The sequence below is a fragment of the Dunckerocampus dactyliophorus genome, chromosome 1 (assembly GCF_027744805.1).
Source record: "Dunckerocampus dactyliophorus isolate RoL2022-P2 chromosome 1, RoL_Ddac_1.1, whole genome shotgun sequence".
Classification (NCBI taxonomy): Eukaryota; Metazoa; Chordata; class Actinopteri; order Syngnathiformes; family Syngnathidae; genus Dunckerocampus; species Dunckerocampus dactyliophorus.
In genome coordinates this window covers 41,942,072-41,955,123 of record NC_072819.1, presented here as the reverse complement: position 1 = coordinate 41,955,123, position 13,052 = coordinate 41,942,072, and the positions used below count along the sequence as shown (strand labels likewise).

The 13,052-nt window shown below is 40.2% G+C and overlaps 1 protein-coding gene across 1 annotated transcript; it reads left to right on the top strand.

The window, feature by feature from the left end:
• The first annotated feature begins 888 nt into the window (after positions 1-888).
• On the top strand, positions 889-10,662 carry LOC129192483 (rho-related GTP-binding protein Rho6-like). The gene is made up of 5 exons (XM_054796575.1): positions 889-1,163; positions 1,647-1,734; positions 8,060-8,169; positions 8,245-8,379; positions 8,466-10,662. Exons 1-5 carry the CDS (start codon positions 1,044-1,046, stop codon positions 8,709-8,711), a joined length of 699 nt encoding a protein of 232 aa, XP_054652550.1. The 5' UTR covers positions 889-1,043; the 3' UTR covers positions 8,712-10,662.
• The last annotated feature ends 2,390 nt before the right edge of the window (positions 10,663-13,052 follow it).

The following is a 13,052-nucleotide window of genomic DNA, read 5'->3' as shown; positions in this document are numbered from 1 at the left end:
AGATATCAGCCAAAAAATGATATGTACAGTATGTGGGGACTTCAATATTGATGTTCTGAATCCAAATAAGCAAAGGATAATAGATGACGTCATAGATACAATGTACAGCATGAGCCTATATCCTAAAATCACCAGACCAAAGAATAACACAGAATAACAGAGGGGTATCCTGAACAATATCATCAGGAAGAAAGCAGATTACCCTCAGTATTTCCATCCATCCGTTTTCTATACCGCTTCTCCTCATTAGGGTCGCGGGGGTATGCTGGAGCCTATCCCAGCTGACTTCGGGCAACAGGCAGGGTACACCCTGGACTGGTCGCCAGCCAATCGCAGACCCTCAGTATTGTACTGATGGAAATGCCAACAATTATAATATGAACGCTTTAGTTGAGAGGTTTAATAAATAATAAATAACTTTGTAAATAATGGACCAAATCTAAAAGAAAGGATCTTAAATATCTTGACAGTGGAGGAAAGAAAATTGTAATATAAAAGAATAATTGTATTATTTTGTTTGTATTGTTACATATTGTCTTATACTGTTGTATTTACATTACCAGTCAAAAGTTTGGACACCCTTCCTCATGGTATTGAATGAAAAAGGGTGTCCAGACGTTTGACCGATAATGTATATTGTGTATATAGCATTATACTGCTCACAGATAACTTTGTTGATCATTTTTTTATGTTTCCCTAAAATCTTTTTCTTGTATTTTATTTAGAAATTGCAAGTAAAAAGAAGCAGTATCGGGATCGGGAAAATGGCTCTGTAGTTAACCGTCACGCATACACTCAGTGGAAATGAAGCAAAGGGAGTGTCGATCCGCGTCGTGCACCTTTTTCCTTGTGCCCGCGCACGCACGCACGCCTCGCAGCTCATTGGATGGCGCCACAATATAAAAGTCCCGCAGTGGTCCCCACACTTTAACGCCGATCCTTTCCAGCTAACGTCACCCCTAAAGCGAGGCGAGAACGGTGTGGATTTAGAAAGGTGTCGGTCTGTGCACTGCTGAGCAATTGTTCCGTTATTGATTGGCAGGATGAAGGAGAGACGTCTCCCGCAGCCTTTTGTGACGCGGTGTAAACTAGTGCTGGTTGGAGATGTCCAATGCGGTAAAACAGCCATGCTACAAGTCCTGGCGAAGGATTGCTACCCAGAGGTAAGTGATTTATTTCTGCACCACGCCATCATACATGCATGCAATGATATCTCTGAGTGATCATCATCACTGCTCAGCATTACTGAGAGGTTAAACCACCTCTTCATCTTAAACTAGACATATACTGCATTATTTAAAAAAAATGTTTGTGTCAAAACTTGCGTATGGCTATAGCGCTTGGGCAATCTAATGAAATCCATGGGAAAAATTGCTTTTACAAAGACAATTCTCTTGGTTTTTGTCAGAGAGGTACTCAATATGTTTATTATGGTGGTAAAGTGATGCAAAACTAGAGCTATGTTTAATATTTTGACTGTATGCATCTAAGTATGCATCATGGCATCAAAGATGGTGATAACATCAGCTTTAATACAGTGTATTGGCCGTTAATCATCATCCATCACAGGTAATGCCCGCCTGGCAATAGGACGATTGTGTTTTATTAGAAAATGAGTCTCATAAAAGGATTTCTTTAATTTGTAGACATATGTCCCGACTGTGTTTGAGAACTACACTGCCTGTATGGAACTTGACGGCCAGCGTGTTGAGCTGAGTCTTTGGGACACATCAGGTGAGCATTTGCTTTGACATTCTGTGTCCTTTACCTTAAACAACTCACGGCTCCTCCAAAGGGATGGCTTCTGCGCGAGCATCCACTTGGCTAGTAGTTTCATTCTTCATCGTTGATTTTTGTGGAACTAGTTGTCCCTCCCTACAGAGACGGTCTGACGGTCTGCCTGGAGACAAGAATTATATTGCTCCAGGTCATTCATTGTTATACAAAACACCGGCACTGCTGTTGGCATCTGTGATTGTCCTGCTTTTTTTTGATTAGTTAGTGTCCTGTTATTTTGTGTTCTAGGCTTTAAATGGCCATGTGTTGACAAGATGACTCAGAGAAAGTTTGTTCTAGATGTTTGTTCTGCTGAACCTTATCGCCATACTGTATATTTTGTTTAGATTTTACATTTTATATATATATATATATATATATATATATATATATATATATATATATATATATATATATATATATATATATATATATTATACCTGTTAGATTTGGACCATTTAAGCTTCAACATGTCTTAATGTGGCTAGAAATGAAAGTGGAGCCATCAAACTAAGTTTCGTTGTATATTGTGTGCAATGACAATAAACCTCTACTGTGTATAGTGTCTGTCTAGTCAATATTCAACAAATATTGGCTTATACATCTCATTGAAAAGACCAGTTGTGTTTTACTGGTTAAAATTTGTTTTCTGGAATCAAACAAACTTGAAGCTTAAAGAAACAAGTAACTGTGTTGCAACACCATGTTTTGAAAGGAATATTGTCCGGTCATTTTAGTGTCATGGCCGGGCCACCACGAAAGCAGTTTACTACTTTATTACTAAGCAGGGCACTATCAAGGTGGTTTTAGAGTTGTTATATTAACATGCGATTACATTTTTGTTTTAAATCAGGTTAATTTCTCTTGGAGATAAATACAGTATCTATCTATCTCGCTATCTAAATCAAACAACCTAAAACAATCCAAATTTCTGATTAAACAACCTCCTACAATGGGCATTTGACTACATTTCCTTGATCAGCTATGGCCAATATTAACATTCCACTAATCCATATTATTTTTAATAATATGGGAGAATCTCTCTCTGCATGCTCAGAATACTGCTGGCCGGGGAATTGTCATAGCGTGGATGCCGTTCAATTTCTCATAACTAATATACAAAAATGTTACACTTCAGTGTTTTTCAGTCATTTATTTGTGGCAGCTCGCCACTACTGCCACTAGCTTGGCACTACCGTAATCCGTTGCTTATTGGGGTTAATTGGTCACGTAAGTCACGGTAGGGTCTGGAGACCCTACTGTGACGTGAATTCACGCAAAGTAGGATTCCTTATTTGTAAATGGAATATTTTCTTGTAGCATAGAAAAAACTTTTTATGACCTTCTAAATATGGTTTTCAACATAATTAGAGTCCTCTAGGCACGAAAAGACCCGTATAATCACTTTTACACTCATATTACCCAATATAGTAGAAAAAATAATAGAAAAATAACACATATTAGACATAAATAGAACATAACATAAACCAGTGCGTCTCAAATAGTGGTGCGGGCCTCCCTGGGTGGGAGGGAGGACTTTCAATAGACCTGCCAACATGTATGAATTTGTCGTTCTCAGCATGCAGTTTGACTCTTGAATACGCTTGTATACTTCACTGCTCTCCATTTTGTTCCAATTTGCTGGTTTCAGATTCAAGTTCAGGCTGTACAGTTCAGGTAAATAAATAAATATTATGTTTCTCAATAGTATTTCAAATCGGAGGGGCGCGAAAACAGGGGCATGACAGAAAATAATTGAGAACCACTGACACACACGTTAGATTGGGAGAGTTGTCAATGTAATGTAATGGCGGCTGAATGACACCACGTCAGGTAAATTAGTCAGCCTTTTTAACTGAAATAAACGCAGGGCGCTATGTCTTACAGACATCCGCTCAAAACAACAGCATAAACAGCTCAACACTTCCTAGTGCTCTTCTTATATTATATTTTTGTTAATTTAGCAATTTTTATGCTTGAAACGTTGAATTTAAGCCAAAACTACACAGAATGTGCTTTGATAGGCCATATTCCACAAAACAGTGATCATTTATGAATTCATTAAGTTTGAAAAACCGCAAAATTTGAACAGCGAAGTGGCGAGGGACGACTGCACCTTTTTGCTCTCACTCATAAACACATTATGATGGAACTGCCTCCACGCCTCACATGCACTTGGTGTGCCAGAGAATAAGAAGATGTAGCAGGACGGATCTGTGTTTCCAACTTGCAATACGGTAATTAGTGAGTAATCAGAACCGTCGAGGTACTCTTTTAAAAAAAAAAAAAAAAAAAAAAAAAAAAGATGTCTCCTGGGATTGAACTGGTCTACTGTGGCAAAAGTTATAGATGTTTGTTCAACTTCAAGAACACGGCAGTTTGTCGTCTAATTGGTGGATTTAATAAGCTGTGGCAGCGTCGGAGAAAGTTATGTATAGTTTTTACTTTTTGCGTCTCATAGCACATAACTGTGGTGCGTTCTAGGACTGCTGAACAAAGTGTGAAATCTTAATGCTTGAGAAAACATTATCAATGAATCAAATACATAAACATGACTCCGACAGGAAAGCATGTATCGCTCTTCTCCACGAGTGGTGGGTGCTGCTGTGGGACCCTCCCCCATCTCAAAGCACTCACAGGCAGCTCTGTCTTGTTTGTGACATTAAAAAAACGACAAAAAGAAGAAGCCATGGAAGAAAGTTCATTTGTAGTTCTAAACATATTAGTTGTGCTTTTCATGTTTTTTTTTTGCTCACTTTTTTTTTTGCTCCCATACCATTATTCCTCTCTCCTACAGCGTCTAATACAATTTCATGCAAATGCGGCATGGCCAATTATGCAAATTAGATGGTGACATCACCCCCCACAAATCGATTGCAGTCCTGTGGAAAACACTGCACTTTTTTAGACTTCAAACTAGTTGCGACTGAATCAACTGCTCCTTTTCTGGATGCTAACTTTTGCCTTAATTGCTTCAAGACGCGATTAGTCAAGTAATAATTCCACACAATTGTGATAATTCTTAAGAATGAATTAATTGATTGTCATATATCATTACAAGGCTATCCATCCATTTTCTATACCGCTTCTCCTCTTTAGGGTCGCGGGGGCATGCTGGAGCCTATCCCAGCTGACTTCGGGCGACAGGTGGGGTACACCCTGGACTGGTCGCCAGCCAATCGGAGGGCACATATAGACAAACAACCATTCACAATCACATTTATACCTATGGACAATTTAGAGTCGCCAAATAACCTAACATGCATGTTTTTGGAATGTGGGAGGAAACCGGAGTACCCGGAGAAAACCCACGCACGCACGGGGAGAACATGCAAACTCCACACAGAAATGCCCAAGGGAGAATGCCCCATCTCCAGACTGTTACTGTGTTGGCCAACATGCTAACCACTAGACCACCGTGCCCCCCAATACGAGGCTATTGAAAACAAAAAAATGTGTTATGATAATTGAATACCATGGGGTTCTTTAATTTGTGTTCACTTTCTATCTTGGAAAATGAATACGTAAATGGTTGAAAGAGTGCATGGCACAGTGACATAAAGACAATGTTTAAAGTGTTATGCAAATAAGGTCATTAAGGTAAAATGCGTCCACGTCGTTATGGATTTCTTTCACAGCAGCATCGACTACGGGACGGTGCTCGAAGGATGTTGAACTGTGCCAGTTGGCTTGTGGAAGGCTTGTTTTACTGGAGAGAGGGGCTTGCCTGGACCACGCAGGGGGTGGAAGTGTGTGTATCCTATCCTGTTATGAGAACAGAAGGCACAAGTGTGGGATACTGTGAGAAAACAAATACATGACCTGCTCGCTGCCTTATGTTCTGCGCGGCCCAAAAAAGGTCTTTGTTTTTTTTTTGGTGGTTTGTGTGCTTTGGCAACGAAGTTCACAATTTTTTTTTTTTTTTTTTTTTTTTTTTTTGAGATCTTAGAGATGGCACACTTTCTTCCTTTTCAGTGATAAAAGTTGCTTGATACAATCAACAGTGCAAGGCCAAAATGTTATTTGGGTTAGAAGATGATAGTCAATAGCAGCAGGGAGAGGTCATGAATGTTCTAGGTATCTTCTATCAATACATTTGCTCAGCTAACTTTTATGTTGTGTATGCAGGCAGGGGGGCCTCTTTGGTGTAGGTGGGTGGTGGTGGTGGGTGCCTAGTTGTGTCTTCTTATATCTTTCTGCTTCTTCTTTCTCAGGCCTTACATCATTCCTTGGTTGTTATGTGAGCCACGCTTTGATTCCCGGGAAAGGATAAGAATTGCATAAGTATTTGTATTTTGCAGAGTTTTTTTGGTAAGATCCCTTTTTAGAAATGTCTCAAGACGCTCACATTCCTCAAGATGGCATGATTGTTAATAATGTCTGCTTATTAGAAGTATTCCTTTGTGATATAATTATTCCAACAAAGTCTTGCGGTGCATATTTAACCCCCTGAGGAAAAGCAGAGGAAATTAAATCTGTGTTGGTGTGTGGGAAGTTATTAGGTAGCAGAGGCAAGACAATGGACAACGGACATCCTGTCTGCTTTTAGCACAGGAGCATTCCTGGGGCTCAAAATAGCATCTTGATAGTGTTGCTTTTTATGGAAATGTAAGTTAAATAGGTTTTCTCCGCACCTCACATTTGTTTTATATTTTTGACAAGACATGGATTTGTCTGATTTAATATGGGAATGCTATTCATCCTGCCAGTATCGTGCCATTACGACTAGAGATGCTTGATATTGTCTTTCTTTCTGATATTGTCCAGCCTTTCATTACCGATACCGACCTGGGCAGCAGCTCTTCCCTCAAACTAATCTAGTGTGATGAAAACAATATGCTTTTTCTACTGCATTTCACAAATACACCCAGGCAAATACTGCAATATGCAATACAAGTTATAGAAAAAGTGCCAAAATGCCGTGTGACTGTGAGCGAGTCTTCCTGAGATGTGATATTAGATTAGAAGTATTGCCGGAAGACCCCTTACCATTCCCTCGCACAAGCAGCACTTTGTCATGTTCCGCTTGATAGGTTGGACTTGGATTGGACTGGATTTCATTCATTTTCACATCGTTTCCTGTTTTGTGCTCTTATTTTGGTTTTCTGTTTCCCGTTTTGCGCAATGTGCAGCTGGTTTGCGTTCACTGTAAAAAGCATGCAGCAGTACCTTTCGTAGTAATTAGCGCTGTTATTTAGGTGAAGCCGTGTGACTCAGAAAGAGCAAAATGTAGCACTTTACAGTCTTTGCAGATTGTGTATTTAGAATTTGAAGGAGAAATTTGGAAATAATTCCAGGGTGCGGACATACTTGTTGCTCTGTGGAGCACCGTGCAGTTTGATGAGGTTTCACTGACACATATCTCATTTTTATGCCAATGCAAGGATCCGCTGTACAGTTTAATTAACCCAATTTGCGCAAAGTTCAACGTTAATAAATATTTTCATAGAGTATAGAACACCTGTTTATGACCTTTTATAACTATTTTTTTTTTTTACCATTACTACAGCCCTTTAGACATGAAATAGCACCCCTACAGTCACCTTTACACTCGTATTACCCAATATAATAGACATAATACTAGAAAAGAAGCCATCATAGACATAAATAGATTCATACATTAGCATTAACAGCATACTTCCTGGTCTAATTAAGGTAACGATACTGACACCTAGAGACCAGTGTAGAATACCAATCTACTGCCCTTGTTTATGGTTAAGGAGAGACTCACGATGCACTTCATTTGCTTTATTAACAAGCAGAGAACACATGCAGTGAACATTCACACAGGAGCTGCTGTCGGCCACTCTAACAGTCAACTCTAGACAGTTGACAGCTGATATCACGTCTTTTGAATGCCTTATATTTGTGTTTTTGTTCACGTGGCCATTTTTATGTTTGAAAATGCTTATGTCAGGCCATGAATATGTACAATTTGCTCAAATATGCATATATTTTAAAATAAAAATAGACCATATTGAACCATGAAAAAAGCGATCATTTAATAAGTAATTTTTCAAAAAACGCGATAGAGTGAGGGCGCGATGTTTGAACCACGATGTAGCGAGGGATGACTGTGTACCGCTTGGGGAAACATGGCCTCTGAGGGGAAAAAATAGGCATTTGTTTGGGGATGACTTATCTGGCAATTAATGGAGGCTTGACGTATTAGAGTGAAGGTCATTATTTTGAGGAAATTTGCTTTGTAAAAAATACAGAGATACTGTACAATATACAGAACCTTGCCACTATCTCATGTTTGTATCCTACTCTGTCCCTGAAGGTTCCCCGTACTACAACAATGTCCGGCCCCTCTGCTACAGTGATTCCGATGCAGTCCTCTTATGCTTTGACATCAGCAGACCAGACACAATAGACAACGCGCTAAAGAAGGTAACCACGCCCTGAATATGCCACATAACATCACTGTATGCCTTACCCCTCCAAGCGATGTAACCTTTTTTGCAGTGGAAAGCAGAGATCCAGGACTTCTGTCCCAGCACACGGATCCTGCTAATAGGCTGCAAGGCAGACCTGCGCACAGATGTCTGTACACGCATGGAGCTGTCTAGTCAGAAACAGACGCCAATCACCCATGAGCAAGTGCGTTCTTTTTTTCCCTTTTTCCACATACATTGTGTGTGTTTTGGGGCCTCTAATATTGATGACAATTTCGTTCCTCACTGCAGGGTTGTTCCTGGGCCAAGCAGCTTGGAGCTGAGGCGTACCTGGAGTGTTCAGCCTTCACGTCAGAGAAAAGCATCCATAGTGTATTTCGTGCGGCGGCCCTGACCTGCATGGACAAACTTCAACCTGCAAACAAGCCCAGTCCAGTCCGCCGACTCTCCAAAAGACTCCTACACCTGCCCAGCAAGACAGAGCTCCTCTCCTCCACTTTCAGCAAGGAGAAGTCAAAGAGCTGCACCATCATGTGAACACAATGCGGTTGCACACGAGGACAAGTATTCTGCAATGATGTGGATTTCAAATCCGCTATACTCGCTTCACCGCAAACACACTGTCATTTCTCCCCCTATATTCAACGGCGACAGGCTGAAAATGATCAACAAGTTCCCCATGAATCGACTGTAAATCATGCATACTGTATGTGCAAATGTAGAGGCCATAGACTCCTTGCACAAAGGTTGTTGTAAGGAAGGTCATCCAAGATTTTAATGAGTGAGGGGAATGCTGCATTTGAACACATCACCTTCATTATCACCCATTTGAAATTCTACTAGTGGCGCAGTATCCATCCGTCTGCCTGGAAGTGTCGATATACTGTGCACTCACTGGACACGTTATTAAGTACAGCTGCACATTGTAATGAGACTCATTATCAAATTATAATGTCATTTCTTGGGTTGTGCAGGTGTACCTAATGATTTGGCCGTTGCGTGTGACAAACGGTAATGTGTTTTACAACTGCTTGCCCCTTGGCGGGATCTGCATTTTCCTTGGCACCATGGGGCACATTGAAGCTGCAGTTTGAGAACACTCTAGAACAGCAGTCCTTGAAGAAACGATTCCCTTGCTGTCCTCGTACTGTTTTTCATTTGGATTAAAGCTGACAGTGGAGGAAGCAGCAGCGAGGGGGGGGCGATATGGCAAGAAATAGTGTTCATTCTCAACGGAATGGGAGGATGAAGTCAAGGGACACAATATATAATAATAACAGCTCTCACACGAGTCCCCTAGTGTAGATGTGAGCCATGCGAAAACGTCATTTATTGTCGCAGCAATAGCGTGATACACATTAGTGGTATAACATGAACACCGAATGCTTCATCTCAAGACCCCTGCCATCCATTCCCTTTTGCACAGTTGTAGTTAAGTTTCACATGGTCCTTGATGTGAACCTGGTACCTGGTTATGCAATCTGCCTGCCTTGCTAGCATTAACACAAATGTCCTGAGGTGATGCTGTGTAACAAGGGGGAGCGGAATCACACAAACAGGCTGGTCCTGTCTGGGAAGATGATAGTGTCATCCGCTTCTTCTTTACAATTTTCTTTTCAAGTTGCCCTCAAAGACATTTCCATTTGTAACATAAAATGTACTGTGTGGATGTAGCTTACAGCTACCCTTACTATTGCTGTTGATGTGTTCACTTGAGCATTAGTGTCTGTTGACAGCTCAGCTAATGGAGGACTTGATGATTTGTAGGTTTGCACCAAGAAGACCGGCGTTGTCTGGTAATAGAGAACACTGGAATTTAGCATGTTGCCTAGCAACAGTGGAGCAGGGTTAGGCGTAAGCGCAGAGATGGAGGGATGGCTCTCGGAGAGGGGCGCCTCACCTTTCATTTGTAGCATTAAACAGAAGCCACAGCCGAGGTGACAGCCAGCTCATTGTCTGCTTCGAAAGGCACCAGTCAGTAGCAGCCAAGGGAAGTGGGAACGCCCTCTAAAATTCACCCGTAGCTCTATTGATGATATTTCTTCTGAGAGCAATTCAGTTTCCCAAACACAATGTTTTCTCCCTTGCTCAATTTTTGTACATACCTTTTCTTGCCTGTTATAAAGCAAAAGTATTTGTGTGAACTTTCCAAAAATGGCTTAAATTATTGACTCAATTCTGTATATGCTATTGCCATACAGTACACTATTTTCATCTTCAAAACTTTATTCAAATAAAAATATTCAAAGTTCATTTTCTTGCCAAAGTGTATTTCTGTGTAAAAACTCCAAATGTGTATAAGTGATATAACGTTATTAAAATTGTGGGAGATTTATTTTATTCTTGAAGCACCTTTTTAATCAAATTGGAGCAAAAGATTATTTGGGTAATCTAATTCAAGGCACCGAAGAGAAAAGCAATGATAGCAGTGTTATGTCTATTTTGTCTCAAGCAAAAAACTGATAATATATCCTTCTTCCCAGGTCAAGGTTACAGCATTTTTTTTCATTTTACAATCTAATAAAGGCTGAGACAGCCTTTTTATCTCTGCTGTATTGTATGTGTTCACGGTTGGCCAACTCATTCCTATTAACCTTTTACACTCAAATGTATGATAAAACCAGTGTTACGTGTGCTTTCAGACAATTTTTTTGTCCCTTCGCGAGCGTGTGGTTTACAGTCAGATGAAGATATGTCAGAACTAGCCTGTAAACGTGATATCTCTGAAGCATGAGTGCAGCCTTGAGGATCAACCCTTCCCCCAATACACACACACACACACACACACATGCATGTCCAATGCCACATGCATACATTAGACCGGGGACACCAACGTTTTTTCTTGTGAGAGCTACTTTTACAAAATGAAAAAAATGAAAAAGAGCTACTCATTTTTGTAACAATTATTTTTATAGCTTATTTCAACCCAAACAATCTGAATATGCTTGTTTTACCAGAACATTCACATCATGCTGGTATCCACAACTCACATTTTGCATTTCAGAATGCATTTCTTTTTAGTGTTCTCACTTTATTAACTGAAAAGCTGAATGAAAAGCAGGCTTGAGGGCGCCTCATGTGGTCCTGGGGGGCTACCTGGTGCCTGCGGGCACCACCTCAGTGACCCCTACATTAGACCTTTTTGCATGTATGATTTGATTTGAAAACTTGTCAGTTTAGTGTTTTTCTCAAAAGCAAAAAAAAATCAAATGACTTGGTCAAATTGGTTTAGCTTACTTGAGCTGCTCAGGTGGGCCGAACTTGATATTGTACATAGGGCTCACCTCCAGGAGGAAGGTAATGCACTAATCCCTGGTAGAATGAAGTAGAAGTAGAATGCCTTATTTATAAATGGAATATTTTCGTAGTTCGAGCATAGAAAACCTGTTTATGACCAATTAACATTATTAGAGCCATCTAGACATGAAATAACACCCCTAAAGTCACATTTCCATTCATATTACCCAACATAGTAGACATAATAAAAGTAAATAAGCCCTTTCAGACATAAATAAGAACTGTGCTTGTGTGTGTTGTTTGTTGGTCTTTGCTGTGTTATCTACTTACTTATACTCACCCCACCCCTTCAGGATGAGGAGAGCACCGCAGCGCCTCCTGTATGACATTTCTATATATTTTATTGTAGGATTAAAAAGAATAATGATGTCACACTTACATTAACAATATTACACAGGCTGCTGAAAGTCATTGTGTATAATAAATGTTTCTGCAGCATTATATTACTGGCGACATGATGACAAACAGAAACTGGCAGGTTCTATGATCTAACTCAGTAGTAGCTTGCACACTAAGCCGAGAAGAGACGCTCGTGGCAGCCTCATCTTAGGTGTCTGGCCTATATTTGATCAGCAAATGTGCAAATTCAGAGATTTTTATAAGTAAATGTTAAAAACAATTGGAATCATACAGTACCTGTAAAAATTCAACCTCCTGACTGTGAGGCCAGCATGCTAAATAAACCACTCTGCTGCCACGTGACCCCTTATTGTACATACAACCAGAATTTGTAAAGACCCCATTTTTTTTAATGTAACCAACTATCTGCCCTTACTTCCTTTGATTGGATTTGCTTTGTCTTCCCCTTAATTTCTATCAACTCTTATCAGGGCCTCGGCCATCGCCTGCTCTCCATGGGACATGGATGTCGTGCAGCTGAATGTTTGGCATTCCTCACCTATCACACTCAGGATACAGTGGTGACTCATGGCCTCCTTATCCATTAACACAAAAGTCACTTGTAAGGATATGTGCCGCATCACACTCGGATAAATGTCATCTCTTCTCTGTTCAAACACTGATTCAACATCAGAAACTTGTAGTAGTTTCTGACTCTGTCTTATCTGTTTCTGTCTTCATGTCACATTCAAGAAAACATCCTGTGTGCATCTCTTTACATTTGATACATCTGGGATGAAGTATAGTACAGGCGTGGGCAAACTTTTTGACTTGAGGGCCACATTGGGTTAAAAAATTTGGCGGACGGGCCATCTTTAATATAGGTGGTCATCAAACAGAGCGGCATACTTGCTCGCGGTGCAACGCAACGAAAACACAATACATTGGCAGCAATGCATCACATAAATTAACTATTACTACTACTAAGTGGGTGATAAACTAAGCGCTAAATATAACACATAATTTAACACTGTTATTTTCAAATGCCCGCAAGGCATGCTGGGTAGTCCAGCTGCAACATCAATATGCGCTATGAACAATAAAATACTGGATATCAAGAGTATGTTAACTCCTCCATGTTTTTTTCTCTGACGACCTCCTCAACATATGTTGAAACCAAGCAAAAATGCGACAAATACAGCAAAATGTTGGGAGAAAGAGTACCAGAAGCTACTCAGCATG

Bases quoted from the DNA above. Each gene is read 5' to 3' on its own strand.
- LOC129192483 (XM_054796575.1), top strand. From the start codon at position 1,044: ATGAAGGAGAGACGTCTCCCGCAGCCTTTTGTGACGCGGTGTAAACTA. The intron at 8,170-8,244 runs GTAACCACGCCC...CCTTTTTTGCAG, and splicing joins TAGACAACGCGCTAAAGAAG to TGGAAAGCAGAGATCCAGGA. The intron at 8,380-8,465 runs GTGCGTTCTTTT...TCCTCACTGCAG, and splicing joins CGCCAATCACCCATGAGCAA to GGTTGTTCCTGGGCCAAGCA.